The sequence below is a fragment of the Aphelocoma coerulescens genome, chromosome 12 (assembly GCF_041296385.1).
Source record: "Aphelocoma coerulescens isolate FSJ_1873_10779 chromosome 12, UR_Acoe_1.0, whole genome shotgun sequence".
In the NCBI taxonomy this organism is placed as follows: domain Eukaryota; kingdom Metazoa; phylum Chordata; class Aves; order Passeriformes; family Corvidae; genus Aphelocoma; species Aphelocoma coerulescens.
The window spans coordinates 12282835-12304233 of NC_091026.1; the positions used below are offsets into that span (position 1 = coordinate 12282835).

The 21399-nt window shown below is 49.6% G+C and overlaps 1 protein-coding gene across 2 annotated transcripts in view; it reads left to right on the forward strand.

Annotated features, from left to right (window-relative positions):
• MTMR14 (myotubularin related protein 14) overlaps positions 1–21289 on the forward strand; it is a 31623-nt gene extending 10334 nt beyond the window's left edge. Inside the window, exons 8-19 of one of the 2 annotated variants that reach the window (XM_069027669.1) lie at positions 573–643; positions 1228–1302; positions 3630–3696; positions 4680–4765; positions 5006–5082; positions 5321–5357; positions 6802–6872; positions 7501–7550; positions 7764–7902; positions 10621–10797; positions 17539–17694; positions 20925–21289. In XM_069027669.1, coding sequence (XP_068883770.1) covers positions 573–643; positions 1228–1302; positions 3630–3696; positions 4680–4765; positions 5006–5082; positions 5321–5357; positions 6802–6872; positions 7501–7550; positions 7764–7902; positions 10621–10797; positions 17539–17694; positions 20925–21102 — 1184 coding nt within the window. In that variant the 3' untranslated portion in view covers positions 21103–21289. The remainder of the gene's footprint in view (positions 1–572; positions 644–1227; positions 1303–3629; positions 3697–4679; positions 4766–5005; positions 5083–5320; positions 5358–6801; positions 6873–7500; positions 7551–7763; positions 7903–10620; positions 10798–17538; positions 17695–20924) is intronic. The other variant, XM_069027670.1, reaches the window with a different exon arrangement.
• Positions 21290–21399: the final 110 nt, after the last annotated feature.

Genomic DNA, 21399 nt, shown 5'->3' on the forward strand with positions numbered 1-21399 from the left:
TTTCAGGAGGGGAGAGCTTGGGGGAAAGCTTGGAAGTGGCTTTGTACCCCTTTCCTTCAGATGGGTTTGAAAGAGAAGACTGAAATGTGAGAGAAATCACAGCCACCTCTAACAGAGCCATTTCTTGTTACCTGCAGCAGATGCCCTATGAAAACTGGCTTTCTCCAGGCCTCTGCCAACGCCTTCTTTTGGTGGTTCCTTCTCACTCAGCATGTCAAGCTGATGCCTTAGATCTGTGCAAAAGTCCATGGCCCTGCAAAACATAGCTCCTTGCTGAAACCTCTTGTTCGGGAAAAAATGAAATCAGTCCCTCAAGCTCCCCATTTGCTGTGTTTGGAGTTTGCCCTTTGCTGTGTGAGTGTCTGTACTGCTAAGTGCCCTGGGCTGTTGTTGCTGGAGGCCGTGCTGCACAGTGTACTCAAGATTACTGCTCTTCTCTTCCCACAGGCAGCAGTTTTGATTGGTTTGGATTTCTGGAGCCTGGGGCTGCCAGCACTCCTAGTCCCACAGGGCACTTCACTTGTTAGATACCAGTTAGCTGAATCGTTGTTCATTATCTCTCTTTCTTGCAGGCTGTGAATTTTTTAAGGACTACAAAGACCGGGATTATACAGCTGAAGGTCTCATATTTAACTGGAAACAGGTACATGGATGTAACAAAACTGAGAGCTTTGTGTTTTACTGGGCCTAAGTCTTGCCTTCCAGTTCCTCAGTGATGGTGTGTATGTCATGGGCCTATTTCTGATCACAAGGAGGAAATCAACAGGACAAACAAAACAGATAGGGAATGTACTAAATTATTGATTCATATGTAAAATAAATGAATCGTTATCCTGAAGTGTAGGATGATTGACCTCTCATGGAAGGTATGGATTGCTCCCAGTTTTGAATTCTGATCTCATTGATAGCCTCAGTTCTCAGTTCTTTCTTCATATTCTGTCTCCTGCTGAGGGGATGGTTGAGTGGGGCAGTCCTACAGAAATTCAGAGACTACTATGCCCAACTTTCACTGTTGGGAGGACATAAAAGCTCCTCTTGTCCATGAGTCCTTGCAAGAGTCTGAGTTTATTCTTACAGCTTCAGGATTTTGCATACAAAGATGCTTTGCTGAGATGTTTGATTTTTTTGTAATGCACCATGTGGCATTTGTTGTCTTGGTTTTTTCTGGAACTCATTCCCTTCAAGTCATGACTTTCCTCTGACCAGCTGTGTTTGGGTTTTTTACAGGACTATGTAGATGCTCCTTTAAGTATCCCAGTCTCTCTGACCCAATCTCTGAATATTGATTGGAGTGAGTACCAGGTGAGCAAAGTGGATGTCTCTGTGGGAGGTCAGGGATGTATTCAGGAAGGATCAGGAGAGATTTGAAATCTGACTTGCTCCTATTGCTGTAATCTGGCTCACTTCATACCATCTCAGTGGGGGTGAGGCTGCTTGACAGCTCAGAACAGCATTGGAAATCCTGTACCCAAAAGCTCCATGGCTTGCTGTGCCCCGAGGCAGCTGACTGTAAAGTCAAACCTTTTGGTGTAGCTTCCAAAAATTTGCAATCCATTAGGGAGATAGGCCACTAACAAAGGTAAGGAACAAGGCAGGAAACAGAAAGCAGTGTTACCTGTTCTCAGTCTCAGCTCGGCACTGGCCTACCCTGGGCAGACTTCCTTGGCTGTGGGGAGTCTTGAGAGAGGTCAACCTTCTCCTCTGTGAGCAGAGCCGAGGGACTGGGCACCTTCTTCATGGGTGTGCAAGGTGCCTTCCTATGGGAGAGGAGTAGGGAATCATAACCAACCATGGCAGATCTCCACTCCTTATTGCTGACAGCATGGCAAACAGTAATTGAACTCTTCTGTTTGCTCAAGCTTCAAAGTTTACCTTTGTTCACACCAGGAAGTATCACCTTATACTACTGATTAGTGTGCTCCATTTCACACATCAGTGGATCTACCAGGTTTTGTGGGGATTGGCTGTGCTGGAGCATGTCACGTTACTGTGCCCTGTGGCTGGAAGCACCACAGAACCACAGAGCTCCCTGTGCTGTGCCAGTGTTTGTTGTCAGTGATGTAAATACTGTTCAAGTGCCAGCATAAGCAGAATCACAGAAAAGTTGAAGCAGAACTAATAGAACTACAGCTTGTGTGTGGCTAGAAACTTGTTCACTAGAATACTGAACAGCCAGTATTTTTAAAAGGATATTAAAAATTGAAGAGGGTGTAATAAATAGATGCAGAAATGATTTGAGGACTGGAGAACATGCTTCACTCAAAGCTGAAGTTCTCAGTCTGTTTAGCTAATCACTAAGGTGATGGAGGGTTGACTTGATTAATGTGTAAGTACCTTTGTAAGGGGAAAATACTAATTCTAAATCGCTCTTGACTCTGGGGAAGAAGGGCTGCACAGGAAGCAATATCTGCATCTGAAATCAGACCTTCAGATAAGGAAAAGCAGTCTTGCATGTTATTTTTGAGGATAATCTGCTGGAACATGCTGCCAAAGGAGAAATGAGCTGTCACCCCTGTTTGAGATGCTTTTCTGGGCAAAGATCTTGCCAAATGCAAGCTTCAGGCTGTACTTGGGGCAACTGAAGAAAACTTTCTTGTTCGTGGTATAGAGATCAGACTGGATAATTGGATGATGCCTTCTAAAATAAGCAGAAGATGGATTGAATTGGGCAGACAAAAGATTTTGTAATTATGTGTTTTTCTTCTGCAGGCTGACTATGTTCCCTGTTTCCCTGCTCTTTTGTGACTCTGCAGGCTTCATGGCTGAGCAATATGTTCTTTGTCTGACACTAGTCTTCAGTGTGGTTACACACAGATGTGCACACATGCAAGCACGCAGTGAGGGTTCTGTTGCTTATGGTCACTTACACCACTAACACTTCTGCCATGAAATGTGTCCCACTCTTGCTTTTTCCTTGCCAGTGCTGTCTTATTTCCCTTGAGCTAGTTCTGATTCTGATCAAACCACTGAAATTCCCCACATCTTCTCATGACGTGATAGTCAAGTGACAAGCTTGGGCTTGTTCTGATGTTTCTCACCTGTATGTCTTGTAGTGCTGGAGTTCTCTGAGTTCAGAGCCCTTCTGTAGTTCTGCTGCTACTTGGGGGTCACTGCAGAAGTCCAGTGCCTGGCCGGAGGGTGGGTGAAGGTCAGCCCTCTGCTAGCAGCCTGCCAGGGACATTTTCAGGGACCACGGGGTATTGAGCAAAGTGCTTGGGTTGTGGAAACAGGCTGCTGGCCTTGGCCTGCACATCCCATCATGCTGCTGGCATTACACACGTGGCTGGAATGTGGCTCAGCCACTTGGTAAAGTGCACGTGGGCAGAAGTGGGTCAGTGCTCTGAGCATGGGCTGCTTGGAGCTTTGGGGCTGCAGGCAAAGCAGCTCCTCTGCCAGCCAGGAAGACAGCAGAGATGGTCTTTAATGCTTTATTTGCCTACCTGGTATCTTGTTCCAGAGTGCCTTTTGCAGAGGATGGGGAGATTGATACAAAGGGGAAGTGTGTCACTTTGAGGAATGGCCACGTGGTTATTTCTGCTTTGCTGCTGTTCTGGATAGAGCAGCTCTGAACTGCAGAGCAGCCTTTTGCTGTGGGCAGACCCTTACCGTCAACATTCCTCTTTCTGCAGAGCTGGGACCTCATACAACAGACACAGAACTACCTGAAGCTGCTGATCTCCATTATCAATAGTGATGGTAAGGCAAACACCTTGCTCCCAGCAGCGTAACTGGAGCAGTCACTGTCCCTGCAAGAACAGCTGATGGTATTAGTGCCATTGTGGATCAGCTCCCAATACAGAAGTCACTTTTAATTCTCTCCTTTCAAAACAGGGTGATGGTCCTACCATCTCAGAACTCCAGCTCCTATCTTAGAGAGGGACTTGCTGATTCTTTGAAAACCCTTTCTTCCTGAACATGAAGGGATATCTGAAAACTTAGCCTGTTGTTTTACTACTTTAAATGTGAAGAGAAGAAACATTGTTTCTTTCCTTTTTGACTCATGCTCTTGTTTTGCTGGTTACCTGTATTTTGTCCCCCCAACACAGGATCTCATTCAGTGCCATTTAAGAGCCCCTTTCATCACGAACACCCCAACTCTTTGTCTCTGAGTGTCTGTTGCCCTGTGTGGCATCCCATTCCCTCTGGGCGCCATGACCCAACACTGATGGATGGAGCTGTGGCTGGTTCTGACAGCATGGCCAGCTACACTCGCCTGCACTAGCTGTGTTGGGACACACTGCAGGTTTTCTGTAGGGTGTAGGATTTGTGCTTTGTGTGTGCCTCTGCTCAGTGTGCAGCAGGAAGGTTAGTGAGACTGAAAAAATGTTCAGTTGGAGCTGTTTTCTCACCAGTGTAGAAATAAATTATGATAGTGAGTTGCAGCTGGGTAGGTGTATGTTCGGGGTAGTAAAGTGATGTTCATACCTGATGACTCTGTGTCCTGAGCAGCTGTCAGGACCAGGACAGCACATCAGCTGGTGCTGCTGACAACCCAGGACACTCTGAGCAATTTGTTGGCTGCTGTATTCAAGACAGAATGTTCTGGCTGAGCTCTGCTCTTGAGTCTGGGCTGTGGGGACAGAGAGTAGCTTGTCTCTACAGATTTGCCATAAAGAAGTCATTGCTCTCATTGCAACATGCTTTTTTTTCCTTCTCTGTCCTACCCCTGCCTGGAACAGATGACAGTGGGCTCCTGGTGCACTGTATCTCCGGCTGGGATCGAACGCCTCTCTTCATCTCCTTATTGCGCCTCTCCTTATGGGCTGTGAGTACCTGGCTGACCTCCTCTGCTTCTGGGGCTCATTGCTTGGAGGGTGAGTGACCGTCGCCAGGAAGTGGTGGTGGAGCTGTTAATGTTCCTAATGTTTCTTCAGACATGCTGTCACAGGCAGGTGTAGAGGAAGATGGGTACCCTGGATCACTGTGACAGTTCTCAGCAGATCATGAATTCCCAGGTTCCACTTCCCAGGGCTGCTGCCTGAAGGCTGTGTCTTTTGCTTTGCAGGATGGGCTGATCCACACGTCCCTGGAGCCATCTGAGATTCTCTACCTGACAGTGGCCTATGACTGGTTTCTCTTTGGGTAGGAATGATAAGTTTCACTTGCATGTGCATCCCTGTGCAACAGGGGAGAAGCCTTGAGGGGTCATCTTTGATGTTTGTTCACAGCCAAAGGTTGATGTTTGAGCAGCTCCCAATGAGCTGGGACAAGAAGGGCTGATGCCTTTTTTTACCTGAGGGCTCAGGCATGTGGCTATTCCTGACAGCTTGTACTCTTCTGATTCTGGCATGTGACTGAGCTTCCCTTGCTCTCTTTCCAGGCACATGTTAGTCGATCGACTCAGTAAAGGAGAAGAGGTGAGTGTTGGGTCTGGGGCAGTGGCTGAGCACTGCTTTGTGTTCTCAGGATACCTGTTTAAGGTAGCAGCCTTCACTGCTTGCTCCTGCTAGTATCAGTGGTGTGGCCAGGCTCTAAAAAGATTGTTCAGGTGCTGGAAATATGAGGTAAGAGCCTTGCCCTGTCACTTTGTGATGCAAAAGTTGTGGGGTTGCTTCTCTCTCAGGCTACAGTTTTGTTGGAGGGGAGGGGTCACTCCTGCCAGTTTCCCTCCTGTGCCATTAGTGTTCAGGCCCCACATTAGAGGGTGCTAGGACTTGCTGTTCAGCTCAGCAGTGAGAAGGATGTGTGACTCCTTGAAAATAAAGCTGGATAGTCTTTTGTGCTTGTCCTGAGTGCCAGCCATCCTGCCTGGGTGCTGCAGCTGTGTGTGGCTTGCATGTCATCACAGGCTCATGGAGCAGCTTGTGTTGGTTCCAGTGTGTGAATTTGGTGGGATGTGTCTGTGGGTGCACATACGGGTCTGGGATGCACTTAAAATTAGTGGAACTAATACTCTTCAAAATCTTTCACTGTTTAACAGCAAAAAAAGATTGCTCTGACTATAGCTGCAGTATAGTGTAATATCATTTCTGAATAGAAAAGAGATGGGGTGTGTGTCTAACTCTGTTGCTATTCCCCTGCTCCTCAAACTCTCACCTTGCTAAGGAATCTTCTGCCTTCAAACAGCAGAGGCAGGACCCTGGCCTATTTTCCATCTTTCAGGGGTACAAAATCCCTGTTTTAGTATCATTCCTCCTATTCCTTTCTTTCCTGGTGTTCAAGCCTGGCAGCTCTGCTCTGGTGCCTGCTTGGTCATGGGTGGAGTCAGTAGCTGCAGCAGGAGAGGGGGTGCCTGGCTGCCTCTGGCACTCCCTGCTCCCCACTTCTCCCAGGAGAAGGGCACGGCTCTGCATGGGTGGGTGGGGTGGCAGGGGCACAGTGGGGTGAATGATGCAGAGTGGGGTGTGGCAGGGCACAAGCTTGGGGCTGCAAATGCTGTAGGTACCTCGTGCTTCCAGATGTGGTACAGGTCTGCTGCTGAGGTGGAGCATGTGGCTCTAACTCTGGAAGTCCTGCTGGGTTTGCTGCTTACCTGAGTGTATAAGCAGCTGCTGCCATCTCTGTTCCATTCTGTACTGATGGCATAAGTACCTGCTGTGGGCTTGCAGCATGTGTGCAAGGCATTGATAAGGAGACTTGTTCCCCTTCTTTTCTGGGCCTCCCCGTGGCAGGGAGCAGAGGGGCAGTTTAACATGGAAGAGAAGGCCCAGGATGGGATGGTGGCAGCCCATGGCACGCTGGAGGCTGGTAGCTGCAGATTTTTTGCTATCTCCTTCCTGCCAGCACCTCCTCACCAAGATAAGAGGCTGCATGGAGCCTCGGGTTCATTCCTGAACCGCTCTTCTCTTTCCCTTTGCTCAGATTTTCTTTTTCTGCTTCAATTTTCTGAAGCACATCACCTCTGAGGAGTTCTCTGCTCTGAAGTCACAGAGGTAAGGAGCCTGTGCTTGCTGCTGCATGGGCTACAGAGCCAGGGAGCTTGTTAGTGCTGCTTCTTTGGGGAGATGGAAGCCCTGGTGTCCTGGCCCAGTTTTCTTTAATTTATTCTGCACTCTGAAGGCTGCAAAACGGGGCCGAGGCTTGTGAGGTGCCACGTTGTGCTCTGAAAAACTGTCCATGCTGAAATGTGCTCTCTGCTTAATGACTGTCCGTGCTTTAGCACGGATGAACCCAGAGATGTGTGCTCTGGCTCAAGCAGGCTGCACAGCAAGCTCCATCAGGCACTGGTGGGGACAGAGGGGGTGGCTGGTTTTTAACAGACTGCCCACCATAAACCCTTCTTATTTCAGGAGGGACAGAAGGAGGCAAAGCCCACCCTGGATGCTCTGAATAAGCACATTATGTGCAGTGTTGCCTGTTGCCACCTTCTCAAAGCATAGGAGGTTTGGGTTGGGACTGTTAGGAGTCAGACAGTGCACACTGGCCCATCCCCTCCCCTCTGCCCCTGCATAGCTAATTCCCCACTGCTCTGATCTGCTGTGTGTGACAGAGACCTGGCTATGGCGAGCCTCCACACAGCCCTGAAGTGTGCCTGAGATAACTTTGTCTTTCCTTCCCCAGAAGGAAGAGTTTGTCACCTGGCTTCACCCTGGAAGAGATCTGCATGCTCAGTGAGTGCTGCTGTCAAGCATCAGTGCCCGTGGGTGCTGGTAATGGTTCATTGCTTGTGAGCTTGGGTGCCCAGCTTCAGGATGATCCCAAATGGGTGTGCTGTCTTTGGGGCCTCACAAGAACACAGGGCACAGGGAAGTGTATTGCTTAAAGGGAGAGAAAGTGAGTGAGACCAAGCTGGTCTTCAGGTAGTTCTGTTTTCTTTTCTCTAGAGCAGAAAGACCGAGGCAGCACCACAAGCCTGAGCAGTGACTTCTCCCTAGGGATGGAAAGTTCCCCTGGAGCAACTGGGAGCTTTACCTATGAAGCAGTGGAGCTGATGCCAGCAGGAGCACAGGCTCAAGCAGCATGGTGAGGAGATAACCACTCAGTGGGCTGAGCAAAAGGGGCAGGCTCTGAGCCTGATAGAAAAAATATTTCTGAAGTGTCTTGTCCTCCAGGTCTGTTCTCTGTAACATGGATTCCTGACAGTGGGGGGAGGAATTTGGCTGTCAGAAGCTCTGCTGCAATTTGTACTCCATAGCTTCTGCACCAAAAACTGGAGGCCTCCCCATGTTAAAAGGCTGTCAGGCTTCTGCAGGGATGCTTCTAAGATTGTACATAGATGAGAGTTTGTACATAGACGAGAAACATTTGTTTCATTTTCACCAGTTTCACTGTTAAACTTCATCCACAAAGGATTTCATTACTTTTAAAAGATGGTTCCAAACTATCAGAAAAATTACATTTGACAGCAGCCTCCCCAGGGAAAAGTGGAGATGGTTCAGCTGCCCTAAAATGAAGCCTAATCAGAGTTTATGAAAGACATTATACAGGGGGAGCGTCTGCAGTTAGTGGGAGTTGGGCTGGGTGGCCAAGAATCCCCTCTAAATTTTAGCCCCTCTACCAGCATGAGGTGTGTGAGCTGAAAGCAGGTTCCTGCCTGCAGCACTGCTTAGAGACACTTCCAGGGGAGAATACAGAATTTTCAGTACTGCCTCTTGATAGAGGGTCACATAGAACTTGCCTGGGGATGCAGCTGGCTGTCTGGGAGTGGGGAAGGTGCCTGGCAACTCTGCTACTCTGGGACAGGTGTTGTGCTTGCTTGTGGAGTTTCTGGTGCTGTTTGGGGATTTCAGAGCCTTGCTGCAGGGTTGCCCCTCTCAGTTTAATTTTTCTCTCCTCTCCCTCAGCACATGTGAAAAGGCTATTTTATATTGCAATTATTTTAAATTAAATCTGGGTTGTGCTGGAGGCATTTGAAGTCCTCTGGGACCGAGCTTGCAGCCATGCTAGTGGCAGCAGCCTTTCTGAAGTACATTGTATATTCAGTTTAAAGTGCTGAGAAGGGAAGGGAGAATATCCCTTCAGAATCACAAAATGGAGATGGAGAGTCCCAAACTGTTTGCCAAGTGAGCAACACGGAGTCCTCTAACACACAGAGCCTACCTATCCACATCAAAGCTACTGCATCAAGTAGAGAACAACTTTCCACTTGCAGGGCTTCAGGGTAGTGACCTGGAAGCATTTATGTTGCTCTGAGTGCTCAGGACATACAGACTTGATTCTGCTGCATAGAACTTATGTGTGCTTTTCACAAGATGTGAAGTGACCAGGGCATGCTGGAGGAGATCAGCTGCACTTGTGTGGATCAGGGCTGGATTTTGTAACATGTTTCCTAACTCTGGTTTGCTTTTATTTCTGTGAAAGACATCAGGCTGCGTTGGGCTAGCAGCTGCTCCAAAGGGATGATTTAGGCTGTGCTGGGGGGCATGAGCTTGGGAAAGGGGAAGGTTGTGAGCCTTGCCATGAGTGCTCAGCAAAGGGACTGATCATGGATGTTTTAGTGCAGGCTATTCTGGCTCTGTAGTCTGGAGAATACGTAGGGCTTGCTACAAGGGAGAGGGGGGGATGTACTTTGTTGTGTTGCCCTGAAAACAGGTGGCCTCACAGTCTCTGTGCAGGGAGAGGCATTTGATTTTTAGCTGTTCAAACCTGTTTCTGCAGGCTGTACTTGGAGATGTTGGCAGCTATGATAACATGAGATGAATAATGCTTAAGAGAGGCTGTGGTGTGATGTTTGAGGGTGGACACCCTTCAAGAAATCAAGAGAGGATATCGCGCTTTCCACTGTACAATGAGCCTGTCTTTAGCTGCACTTGCTGACAGTGCTTGAGATCTCAAAGCTGAGATACCCTTCCATGTTTTAGGAAGAATAACATCTTTTTTGCCTTGAGTTTGTTTGCTTTAGAATTTTTCTTTTTTACTTTTGTACATAGGGAGCTCTTTGTTCAGTTCAGTGGTCTTGGAATGGGGGAAATTCTTGGGACTCTTCTAGGGAAAAAACAAAACTAAACAACGGACATAAGAAGGAAAATCTTCTGAACGTGGAGCAGCAGTGATGTGAATTAGTCCCAAATGTGTGCCTGTTCAGCATGTAGTTGGATAGTACTGTGAGCTAAGGCCTGATGCAGCAATGGACAGTGAATCATGACTGAGTCTGAATGTGCTGGCTAGGAAAGAAGCCAAAGCAGTTTGGGCTGTCAGCGTAGACAGAGAGGGAACTGAAGTGTACCTACATCTGGAGTGACTGTCAGCTGTAAGCACGTGGTCAGAAGTGTGGTCAGTGGTGCCCAAAGGGAATTGCTAAAAGGGAAAATAACACTGGTGGTGTGTCCCTGTTGCCCTCGGTGCGCACGAACGCCCACCTGGGCTGATACGCACTGTGGAGTTCGAGCAGATTGAAATGGTCTTTCCCCGCTGGGAGGCCCCTTGCTCAAGGCATTTTTGCTGCTAGACTAAACAAAGCAATCACTGTGTGTGTGTGGGCTGATGTATTCTCCCGTCTCTGATTTCCAGGTCACGTGGATGGTGATCTATAAAAGAATGGGCTAAGATGGGTTGAGCTCAGTGTACCCCTCTCACTGAGCAGTTACCCGTGACTCATGACTCCTTGGGAGGGAGGAGGGCGGGTTCAGTGGAAACAAGAGCTTGTAGCTGCTGGGCTAAAATCCATCCTGTGGTGGAAAGGCTTCCTAGTTGGAGTACATAGAAAAGTCAGCTTTCTCACCCACGTCCTCTATCCCACAGGAGGAAGAGCTGTGCATCATCACCACAAGCCGTGCTCTGGAGCAGGGCACAGCAGTCTGAAGACAGGCTGTCTTCCACAGGAATGGTTGAAGTTAAGTCCTCCAGCTCTTCCTCATCAACCCATTCTGATAACTTCCTGAGGATTGGAAGCAGCCCACTAGAAGTGCCCAGATCCAGGTGAGATGGGATGGAGCAGAGCATTTCTCAGCAAAATGAGTGTCTGGTAAAGGGAGTGCAGGGCTACACTTGTGTGGCTCTGGAAACACTGGAGCACCTGTGTTTGTATCTGTGGACAAACCTCGGGAGGCCTGTTCCTCTCTAGTCTGACCTTGTCTGAAGTGCTGGCCATTAACCACAGACACTCCTGCCTCAGCCCCTAGAGGAGCGAGGAACTGTACTGATAACAGCCAGCTGTCTGTTCTGCCTGTCCTCAGCGCATGCCTCAACTCTGAGCTCTGACATCTCTGCATCTTGCATGCATGCAGCTCACAGCATTTTCTCTGTCTGACGCGTCCACCAGGTTTGAAATGGCCGTGGTGTTTGGGAAAGGAAGCTTTTCAAACCAAGCAGACCTCACTCTGCATCTATACTGTCCCCCTTTTCACCTGCTGACCCTCCTGATGATTGGTTGGAAAAAAACTGGGTGCTGGTAGCAAGCAGAGGTAGGAATCTGCTGGGAGCAAGCTGCGAGCACTGTGCCAGCGCAAAGGATTCTGCCTGGAAGGCTGTGTGTTCCTGCTGGGGTGTGGGGACCCTGGACCTGAGCCTAATCTCACGCCATAACAGAGGCACCCTTCTGGAGCGTGACGCTGCAATAGGGCAGAGTTGACTGGGGAGCTGGGCTAGGGAAAAAAGAACAGAGCCTGTGGAGCAAACACCATGTGTTTAGGCCAACATGGAATAAAGAGACTCTGAGATAAGAGGTTGCTGTTAACAGCATCAAATGCTTGTGTAGTCTCTGCAGGTTTTCCGATGAGTCTTTTTCTAGTGTTTCTGAAACAGCCACCAGCCAAATCTGAGTACTCTCTCATCATATGGAAAATAAAATGACAAACAAGTAAAGCATTGAAAATTTATAAGACTTTCTTAACAAGTTTCTCTCAATTCCAGAAAAAAATTCCAGTGTCTGACAGTTTTCATAAATGATGCTAACTGTTCTCCCCAGGGAAAGACATCAATAGAAGGGGTTTGAGTTGTTGTTGGGGCCCACCTCTGCATTCTCTGTAAGATGAAAAGAATCTCCCAAGAAGAGAAGAAAATACTGGAAAGAAAACAGCTTGCCTTGGGAACTGCTTTGTTCACAATGGTAGCGCCACAATTCCTGTGTGTGGTCCCATGCCATTCCCAAGGCCTGACAGGCTGTTCCGTGCTTGCTGGTAGCAAGCTTGCAGCAATGCTCGGGAAGAAGCAGCTTGTAATGCTTCAGCCAGACTGCTCTGCAAGAGCAAAGAGGAGAAACAAGAGTAGGCAGAAGAGCACCATAGCGAGGGTTAGGGTTCCCTTATCAGACACTGTCATGGGTTGCAATTTCTGGGTTCTAAGCGTGGTGTGTTTTTTCCAGAAAGAGGTTTTGACATTCCACTTGGCCTTTGGTCTCCCTGTTTCAACTGTGGTAGTTTTTGGTCTGGTAGATAACACAGTACCTTCAGCCACCATTTTCTGCCCTGAAGGAAACAATGGGTCCCATTTTGGGTGGAGAACTGTATCTGTGGTAGAAGGAAGAGGTAAATTTTCTCTTCACTTCCTGAAAAATTGTGCTACTAAGATGGATAAGCAGGAGCACAGAGACTGATCAGGATGCCAAAAATACCTTTATTCCTGCAGTGCTGCTGGCAGGTCAACACCCAAGGCTCTTGAGATGAAGAAACCACTGTACTTGACTTCATAATCCTCTGTTTGCGTGGCCATAGCAACAAAACACTTTCCTCAACTGCTGCTGCAGTGGTTAAAATGGTTGCTTGTGCAATGCCAGCAGGTATCCTTCAGGTAGTTCAGGTCAACAGCCCAGTCCAAGTGCTGGCAGTCAGGGGAGCTCTGGAGTGAACAGGAGGGCAAATCAGCAAGAGACGTGAGCAGGGCCTGAGAGGGGAGCTGAGCTGTCCTAAAAGAAGGACATAAAAATGCCCAGTCAGACATTAGGAGCCAAACTGCTCTCCTGGCCAGGCAATGTCAACAGGCTGCTGCTGTCACATTACCAGCCCATCTTGTGAATCTTGCTCTGATCCAGAGGTCCTGGGTACCTGTAAATCCCAGGATGGTTCTTGTTAGGCAAAGCAGTACAAAAGCAATTCCTGTCAGTCTTTCTATCTTATTCCAACGCGTTGGTAAGAGCACATCTGTGGAGGACAAACACACAGGAAAATACTGCATAGACTATTTGCAGAGTAGGAGAAGACGTGCTGCTTGTTCTACAGAGAGCTCTGAGTATGGCAGTCACTGTGCCTCAAATTGAACCCCCTGCCTGTGAGGGGGTTGCAGTTTGCAAACCTTTTCCTGTATTTGCATTTGACACTAGCAGTCTTAAGCGTCCCATGACACTGCAGAAAAATTCTGTATCTGTGTCAGGGTTTTATCATGTGTCTACATAGCACTAATGTGGATTAGCAGCTGGATAATCTTTGGTTGAATGTGCTTTTGCTAAGTCAATTAAACAAAATCCAAAGTACTGTGACCTAGAGAGTCAAGAGCTGGAGGAGTTAAATTGTGGAGGATCTGCTTTGACCAGCAGTCACAGAGACCTTCCTTATTTTACTTATTAAGGCTGCAGATGGCTCAGCTGTGGGTCTGGAGGGAGCACAGTGAGAGCAGAGTGGGGCAGAGAAGCTGCTGCCCCTTGGCTTTGGGTGTTTTGTAGGTAGTGAGACTGTGTGCACTGTGTGTCTTGCTCCTTACAGCCACCTCGCTCAGAAGGTGTATCTGCAGTGTGACAACTTGGGGTAGTGACCACAGCAGGAGAGGAATTGTTTACAGGAATGTTTTCTGGAATTATTGCACGACCATGCCACAAAATGGGCTTGCTGGCTGGTCCATGACTATGTGCTGCAATCAGAAATGGTGCTCACAGAGAAGGGGCTGCTCGGGCACTATCCCAGCCTGTAGATAACTGCCTGGAATTCAGCCAGGGCTCCCAGTTCTTGGCAGAGTGCCATACTGCTTGCCAACATTTCCCACGCAAAGGTGGGAAGGGCTGCCCTTTACTCCAGGTTGCCACAGTCTGCCTGCACATACAGAACCTACTTAATGCTTCAGTTTGAGGCACAGAGCATATGCTGGCAAATGAGCTGCTTCCCAAATAGTCCTAGGTGTGTGGAAATACGTCAGGTGAGCGGTGGCAGCACAGGGCAGGATGGGAGCCTAGCTGTTGGCACTCAGCTCTCATTTCAGTTACGTATTAAGAAAGGGAAGGATCCCTGACTGTTGCTCTGCCTCCGGTATTGGCTCTTCTCTGGCAGGCGAGTGTCCATGTGCTCTGAAATACTGTCTTGTGCAGCATGTTGCATGGGAAGCACTGACCTAATTAAAAGGAACCATTCCAGGTTAGGAGCTGCCAGTTTATGGCCTGCAAGAGGTCCCTCCTTGTGTGAAGGAACAGCTTGCAGCTCATCTCTGTTTTGCTAATCTAATTTAGTTAATCTTGCACTTTTGAGGGAGTTTCTTCCCACTCGTGGGCCTGAAGAGGTGGGTGTGTGAAGCTCACTTTGATTCTTTTTCTGTCTGCCATTAGATGTCTGTGGCAGAGACAGCAACTTGAAGACTGGCTGTATCTCATCTCTCTAACCATGTCAGCTTTGCTGTCATTGTCCGGCTGCTTCCCAGGACTCTGCTGCCCTCTCTCCTAGCCAGCCTCTCTGGCATGGCTGTCATGTAATGCAGGCATGCTGCTCTTAAAGACTTGGGAACTGGTTCTGGTATCCCAGCAGTTCCAGCTTGTTCCAAGGGCCTCACTGAAGCTCTTTTGGGGCCTCTGCAGTAAGACTTGACAAGAAATATTCAAGGTAGAAATTCCAGGAAGACTTTCACCTCTAGCATTGACTGGATTGCATTGGGGTGCAGTCACCCCAGACATCTGGTCTTGGGTCTCAAGCCAAGCTCAACTTTTAAGAAGCTCTGCTGCTGTTTCAGTGCAAACACAAAATTTCCCATGCTGTGTCTTCCCAGGCTTGGCCCCTGCTGTCTCTTGAGGCTGCTCAAGATGACACTTCCTCAGGAGCCTCCTTAAGAAGGCTTTGGGGATAGAGGGGAAGGTCTGCCACGATATCTTAGCTCTGCTGACCAGGCTCAGATCTCTGGGCCAGGAAAGAAATAAACTAGACTCTTTGCAGAGTCAATCAGTTTATTCAATTACTCGACAGGTGTTTGTTCTGCTGCCTGGAGGCAAGACTTGGGATTTACTGCCTGGAACTCCTAGACCACAGTGTGTTGGGTTAGATGAAACCTTACTAAGTTTGCACAGCTGCTTGACAGGGTTGGGGAGCGCAGGAAGGCCTGGAGGACTAGAGAGTCACTGAGTCAGTCTTGCAGGAGATACACAGTGCTTTTATCTGCCTGTACATGGCAGGATTCAAGAGATTATTTGATCCAAGAGGTGGTGTAAGATCAGTCTAATCTTAGCTGACAAGCATGGAAGGTGACTAGCAACTGGAAGCTGAGGCCACACACCCAAAGCAGAAAACAATTTTCTGTTCACCTTCTTTAGCACAGACTTATCTGACTGGTGTGGTTGATGATATTGGGCAGAGGGACATTTTTGCTATCCCTGGTGCCCTGGATCATGGCTTGCCATGTGGGCAGAGTCTCCTGGGCAGGCTCCAGATACTCCTCTCCCTTTGCAGAAGCTGCAGAACTCTGCTCAGTTCTTTGTACCTTCACCTGGAGATCCTACACTATAAGTCCAGGCCCTCCTCTGCCATTCATGCTTGCCCTCTCCAAAACCTTTGTTTCTAACTGGCCACAAACCTGCCCTCTGTTCAGCAACTCACTGCTTTTTCTGGCAGAATCCTGTTCCTGCCTACTTTCAGCCTGAGCCCATTGCCTACAGATCTCTTTACCCCTTTAGCTCAATTTCTTGTCACCATGTGTGACACTCCTGTTTTTCCTGTCTGGCTGTGCTGTGCTCTCAGGGATGTGACATATTCCTCTTCACTCTGCACTGAAGCAGTATTCCTCCATGCTTCTCCCTGGCATCCTGCACTGTTCGCACTGTGCTTCCATCATGGTATCGTGCTCTGGGCCCAAACACTCTGCCTGCTCTCCTTCACACTGACTTCCTCCACTTTATCTTCCAAAGGCACAGAGAGAAGTAGATGTCACTGAACAGCTGCTCCCCCTTCCCTTACAAATTCCTTGCTTTCCAGGGAAAGATATCCCTGTCTGATCTGAAGGTCTCTCTAACAGTATATGCTGCACTTTTGCTTTCAGCGAAGTGCCCTCATTTTTACTTTGGCATTACATGCCCCAGGAAAAGCACCATTTTGCAAGATGAGGTTCTCCCAACACTCTGACCCTCACTCCTTTGTTCACTGAGCAGCCAAAGAACAAGGTCTGTGTGAGACAGGTGAAGTTCTGCTCTTCCTGATATCTGCTGTCATGCCCTTTAGGAGCCTGAACTGCTAGACAGGGATATTACCCCCAAACTGCAGCTGTGATGGGAAGCTGATATACAGGGAATTGTGTGACTCCCCTTCTGTGCTTGCACAGCCAGCTCAGGACCACATTTCCCACTGCTCAACCTTGGCTGTATTGATCAGACTAATTAAATGGCAGTCCTGGAATTAGATTGAGATTGCAGATATGTTTCCTGCTGTGCATCTCGTCCCATTCTTGCCTTCCAGTCTAGCTCAGGTCCTTCTTGCTGTGGGAGAGCCTGTCTTTCTGGCTGTTCTCCTGGTCCCTTGGGGAGCAGCTGCAGTGCGCCACTGCTATTCTTAGCTGTGAAGACAGCGTGCAAGTACCTGGCCCAGCAGAGCGGGAGCTGGAGCACTGCTCTCTGCCCAGCAGAACTCAGATAAATTATCCAGAAGATCTTGGTAGTGTGTAATTGAGCAGCTCTGCCACAGGCTGTGCTTCCAGCTATGTACACTCTGCTGTGCAGCAAGGCACAGTAATTGCTTGCTCCCTTGGAAGCCAAGAGCTCTGGGTTTGTCTCAAGTGATTGTGCCCTCTTCTCTGAGATTTTGGAGGGACTCCTCAGATTCACTTACCATGTTTCATGCTTCTTTCTTTCCTGGTGGGAGGTTGCATACATCAAACAATTATCCTTCCTCAGCTATTTAGCCTGTCCTAAGGATGTTTTGTCACCTGATTTTTGGCACAGCCCTTTCTTTAACACAGAAATGAAGAGATGTTCAGGTGCTGGGGGTAGGTGTTCTGGGTATGCCTTGAGCGTTGGCTCTGTTCAGATCTGGTGGTAATGGCTCAGGAATGATCTGCTTTCTAACTGCTGCCAGGACAATGATCTCTAAGTCTTTCCCAGCACTAACCAAGTCACAGCCTTGATTTGCCCTGCTGCCCTGGGATGTGCTAACAGCTACAACAAGCAACAGGGGAATGTCCTTTGTACAGCACAACTTTCACATCTGTGAAGGATTCAGGGCAGGATGTGCTGTTCCATCTCTCTACTGGGTTTCTCAGTTCTGCATGGCCATCTGCTTCATGCTGGCTCTCTCCTGTCCAGCTCCCGGTGTGCTCCTGCTGCTTTGTTGGCCCCGGCCAGCTTGGCTCTCCCTTTGCTTTCAAAGGAAAGGCTGGGTCTGGGGCCCAGCCAGAGCTGCATGTTGCACCATGGTCCCTGAGTGTCAACAGTGCTGGCACAGGCGCTGCTGGCCGTCCACCCGGCAGGTCCCTGGCACTAGCGCCAGCAAAAAGCATGTGGCTGAATGATCTGACTGATGGAGCCGTCTCCCTCTCTCTCTGCCCCAGATCGGCGGACCATTCTCTGCCCGGATCTTCCGTTTCCACAGACTTTGGCAGCTGGCAGATGGTGACAGGGTGTGGCAGTATTCGGGAGCAGGCAATCCTGAACACAGACGCCTCTCTCCCTTGCAGCTTCCCGGATGAGTTCTCTAGCACTTGCCTGTAAGTGTCTCAAATGCAGGATCTCTCCTTGGGTCTCTTGGCTGCCTGCGAGCACTGCAACTTTATCACTCTGGCACTTTTGGAGAAGCCTGGGAGCCCATAACAAACTGTTCCATCTTCTCTGCCTTGTGTTTTCTATGCACAAACTCAGTCCCTCAGCACTCTTTGCTTATGCTGAACACAGAAAGAAAATGGCACTTTTTCTGCCTAATGATGGGGGAGCATTTTGCTTTCTGTAGGAAGAAGAGGTTTTTCTCTCTTCCTTGAAGATGCTGAATTTGGTCATAATTGAGTGTGGTTGAGGATTCATGTTTGTCAGGACAGGACTGGTAACCCAGATTTTCTTGCTTTTGGATTTTGCTCACCTACATCTCCCAACTGGGGTCAGATCCCTGCTGGAGTAAGAGAAGGACTTTCCTTCTGTAACCCAAATTTTGTCTGGCCTTGTGCAGCATCATTTTCAGGTGCTATGCCTGACCAGTGCAGAGCCACAGAGACGGTGCGTCCTGCCACATCCTGCCATGCGAAATGGCTGGGAGGCAAATGTTCCTCCCCAAATAAAAATCCACCTCTGGAAGCTTGAAAGACTGGAGATGCGCTTTAATTGCTATTAGAGGAGAATCTTGGTTTGTGCCTTCAGGCTGCAAACTCTCCATCAAGAAACTGAAATGGCAGATCAGGGGCTGCTGCTAGCAAGCAATGCAAGAGCTGTGCTGCCAGATGCTTGGGCCCTTACTGAGATATGAGTACGTGCTTTGGAGGCAGAATGCAAGCCACATGAAAACCCATGTCTCCTGTGAGAGACAGGCTGCCTGCCCTGGCTCTCTGTCTCATGTGGCTGCATGCTGTGCTGCTGAACAGAGCAGAGCAGCTGCCTTCAAGTTAGGGTGAAGCTACAAGATCCATGAATTGACAGATGAAAATATTGCAAGAGATGTCGGACATGGCCTGGCCAGAATTTGCTCTTCTTTCCTGAGGACACACTGAGTTGCTCCTGCAGTAGTTTGGAGACGGGCAAGGGAGAAGGGACTCAAGGATGAGCATCTGAATAGTGACTGCTTTACTGTGTCCTGAGCCTGGCTGTGCTTGGTCACTGCTAATCACCAGCAAGTTGTTGCTGCCCTCGGAGCTGGATCTGACGTCAGAATAGGGAATTCAGTAGAGAAACATGAATCAAATTTGATAGGCCTTAGGCTTACGCAGTTTGGAGAGTGACTGCTTGGGGCAGTGGATTCAAAAGGAGGAGAAGAGTGGTGGTGCTTCTCCTGTGGGTGATCTGCCCTGTTCCGCTATTCACTAAAGCTGTGGGTTGCTTGGCGGCTGGGGACTGCTCAACTGAAGGTGCTGGGACCAGGCACTGTATTGAAAGGATGAAGAGTTCCCAGGGGTGTTGTGTTGATCTTAACCCAGAGCCTCCACCCTCTGTCTGCTCTGCATCAGCCCTGTTTGCTCAGGACTCCATTGTGGTTTTATCCCAGTTTTTCACAGCCCGACACAGTATGATTTTTTTCTTTTAATTCCATTTAAGTTCCCACTTTGCATCTTCACTGGCAGCAGCTCGATGAAGGTATGCTTTTCACAGCCTACTTCTTGTGCTTGTGTGGGGCTTGTCAGGCCTTACTTCGAGCTGGGGCTTTGACAGCCTCCTCGCATCCCGCACCCCGAGCTGCAGGCGAGCGGGCAGGCTGTAGGAAGTGTAGCGGGGCAGAGTGCTGTGGATTTGGCAAGGAAGCGCGACCTGCCTCCGCGGTGAACTGTTCAGGGTGAAGTGCTGCAGCTGGTCTGCAGGGCTTGGTGTGGAGCAGTGGCTGGCTGCTTGACCCTGTGCCTTGGAGAGTCTCACTCCATGAAACAAACCCAAAAACCCAAATACAAAATCTGCCCTGTAAAGAGGTGTGAGAGCCACAAGACACGGGACCTAACTGCTGCACGCCCTCGCTTACCTCTGCGTGTGACATCTGAGATCCTGTACTCGGGTGCAAGTAAGTCCTGCCTTCATGGAGCTTATTTTAAATGCTAGCAGGTTTGCGAGTTCCACGTCCTAATTAGGTTGCCAAAAAGCATCGCTAATGTGTTTAGATATGTTGTTGCCTTTTTTTGCCCTCTGGCTTCTCTTTATTATCAGACACAGTAAACAGCGGCCTGGTTGGCTGCCTCGGCATCACTTGCTGTTTATAGGCCTCCCACCATATCCTCTTGCTGCTGTTTCCGGACCGAAGCTGTTGGCTGTGGGTGGTTAACACTTCCATTCAGATGAGCTGTGCCAATTTATAGCCAGCCCAGGCGCTGGAAGATTAAAGAGAATTTTTTATGGGGAAGGTTCGCACTGTGCCCTTGGAGTGACCTTTGAGGAATGTCTTAATCTCTCTGGGAACCACTGGCATGTCGCAGAGGCACCACAGCAAGGATCGTTTTAGGCTGGAGAGCTTGGAACAGCTGCCTCTGAGTCCCAGTCTTGCTTTCCCTGCTCCCTCAGCTGAAGTCTCGCCTTCCTTCTGCTGTTTTCCCCCTGCCCCTAACCAGGTGTGTGGATCAGCAGGAGAGGAGAGCAGGTCCCATGGGAAGTCATGCCCTAGTCTGCTCCTGTTTCCCAAGAGCAGCCATGCTGGGGAGCAGAAGTAAAGCGCTACTCAGCTCTTCTCTTCCTATGGCTGGAGTGTTCCTTGGGGCTTTTGTCACCTTGTCTGCTCCCTCTCATCCCCCCTTTCCAAAGAGCTGTCTGTGCTGGCACAAGCACACAAGGCTGGGGCTGGTGGAAGTGAGGGATGGTTGCAAATAGGTTGGAAGTGACTGTCCGAGCACAGCATATGTGGACAGGCTTCATTTGTGTGAGGAGAAGAGGGAGCTGGTGCAGGGGCTGATACCAGCATCCACTTGGCCAAAGCACCACTTTATTTATGAAGTGCAGCCTTGTGAGCACCATGGTGGTGGGAGAAATGGGACAGTGGGGTGTGTGAAGGAGGAAACCCCGTGGGGAACAGGAGACTGAGGCTGCAAGTAGCTCCGTGGGTTGGGTTGGATGAGGAGGCAGTGGCACCAGCTGCCATCAGCTCTGTGGACAGAGCCTTTTGGGGCTAGTGCTGCCTTAGCCTCTGCAGTGCACTGAGCACCACAGACCTGCCAGTGCTGTCTACAGAGCCTTGGTCGTGCTGCCAGCCCTATGTCAGGAGTGAGAGCTGGGATGTGGAGAAGGATGGCTGCAGTCACTGACCTCCCCTTCTCTCTCCTAGACTGGTGTCGGCAAGTGACCGTGAGTCCCGTCTGGAAGAAGTGCGTTCTGCCTTTCTGGCAAGCTACAGCCGGACCATCGGCCTAAAGGCCGTGCCCCCCAGCCCCTCAGGGGCCATCGGTGGCCTCCTCGAGCAGTTCGTGCGAGGCGTGGGACTGAGAGGCAGCAGCACCCTCTGAACACGGCGTTCCCAGACCACTGCCTGGAAAACTGGGGCTGGCACGTCCCCCAGCAGAGTCCTGGGACCCTCTTCTCGGTGCGGGCACCTGCTGCACCCAGCGCCCGCCGCCAGTCCCCCCTGCCTGGGGCTGGGGGGTGCGGGGTCTTCGGCGAGTCTCTGCAGTAAATGACCCGAGCTGTGCCCTCTCCTGCCTCTTCTCTGGGCTGCGGGCGGGGGCAGCGGGGCCGGGCGGGGATCGGCGCGGGGGAGCTGCGCTGCCGGGGGCGCCGCTCACTATAAATAGTCCGGCCCACTC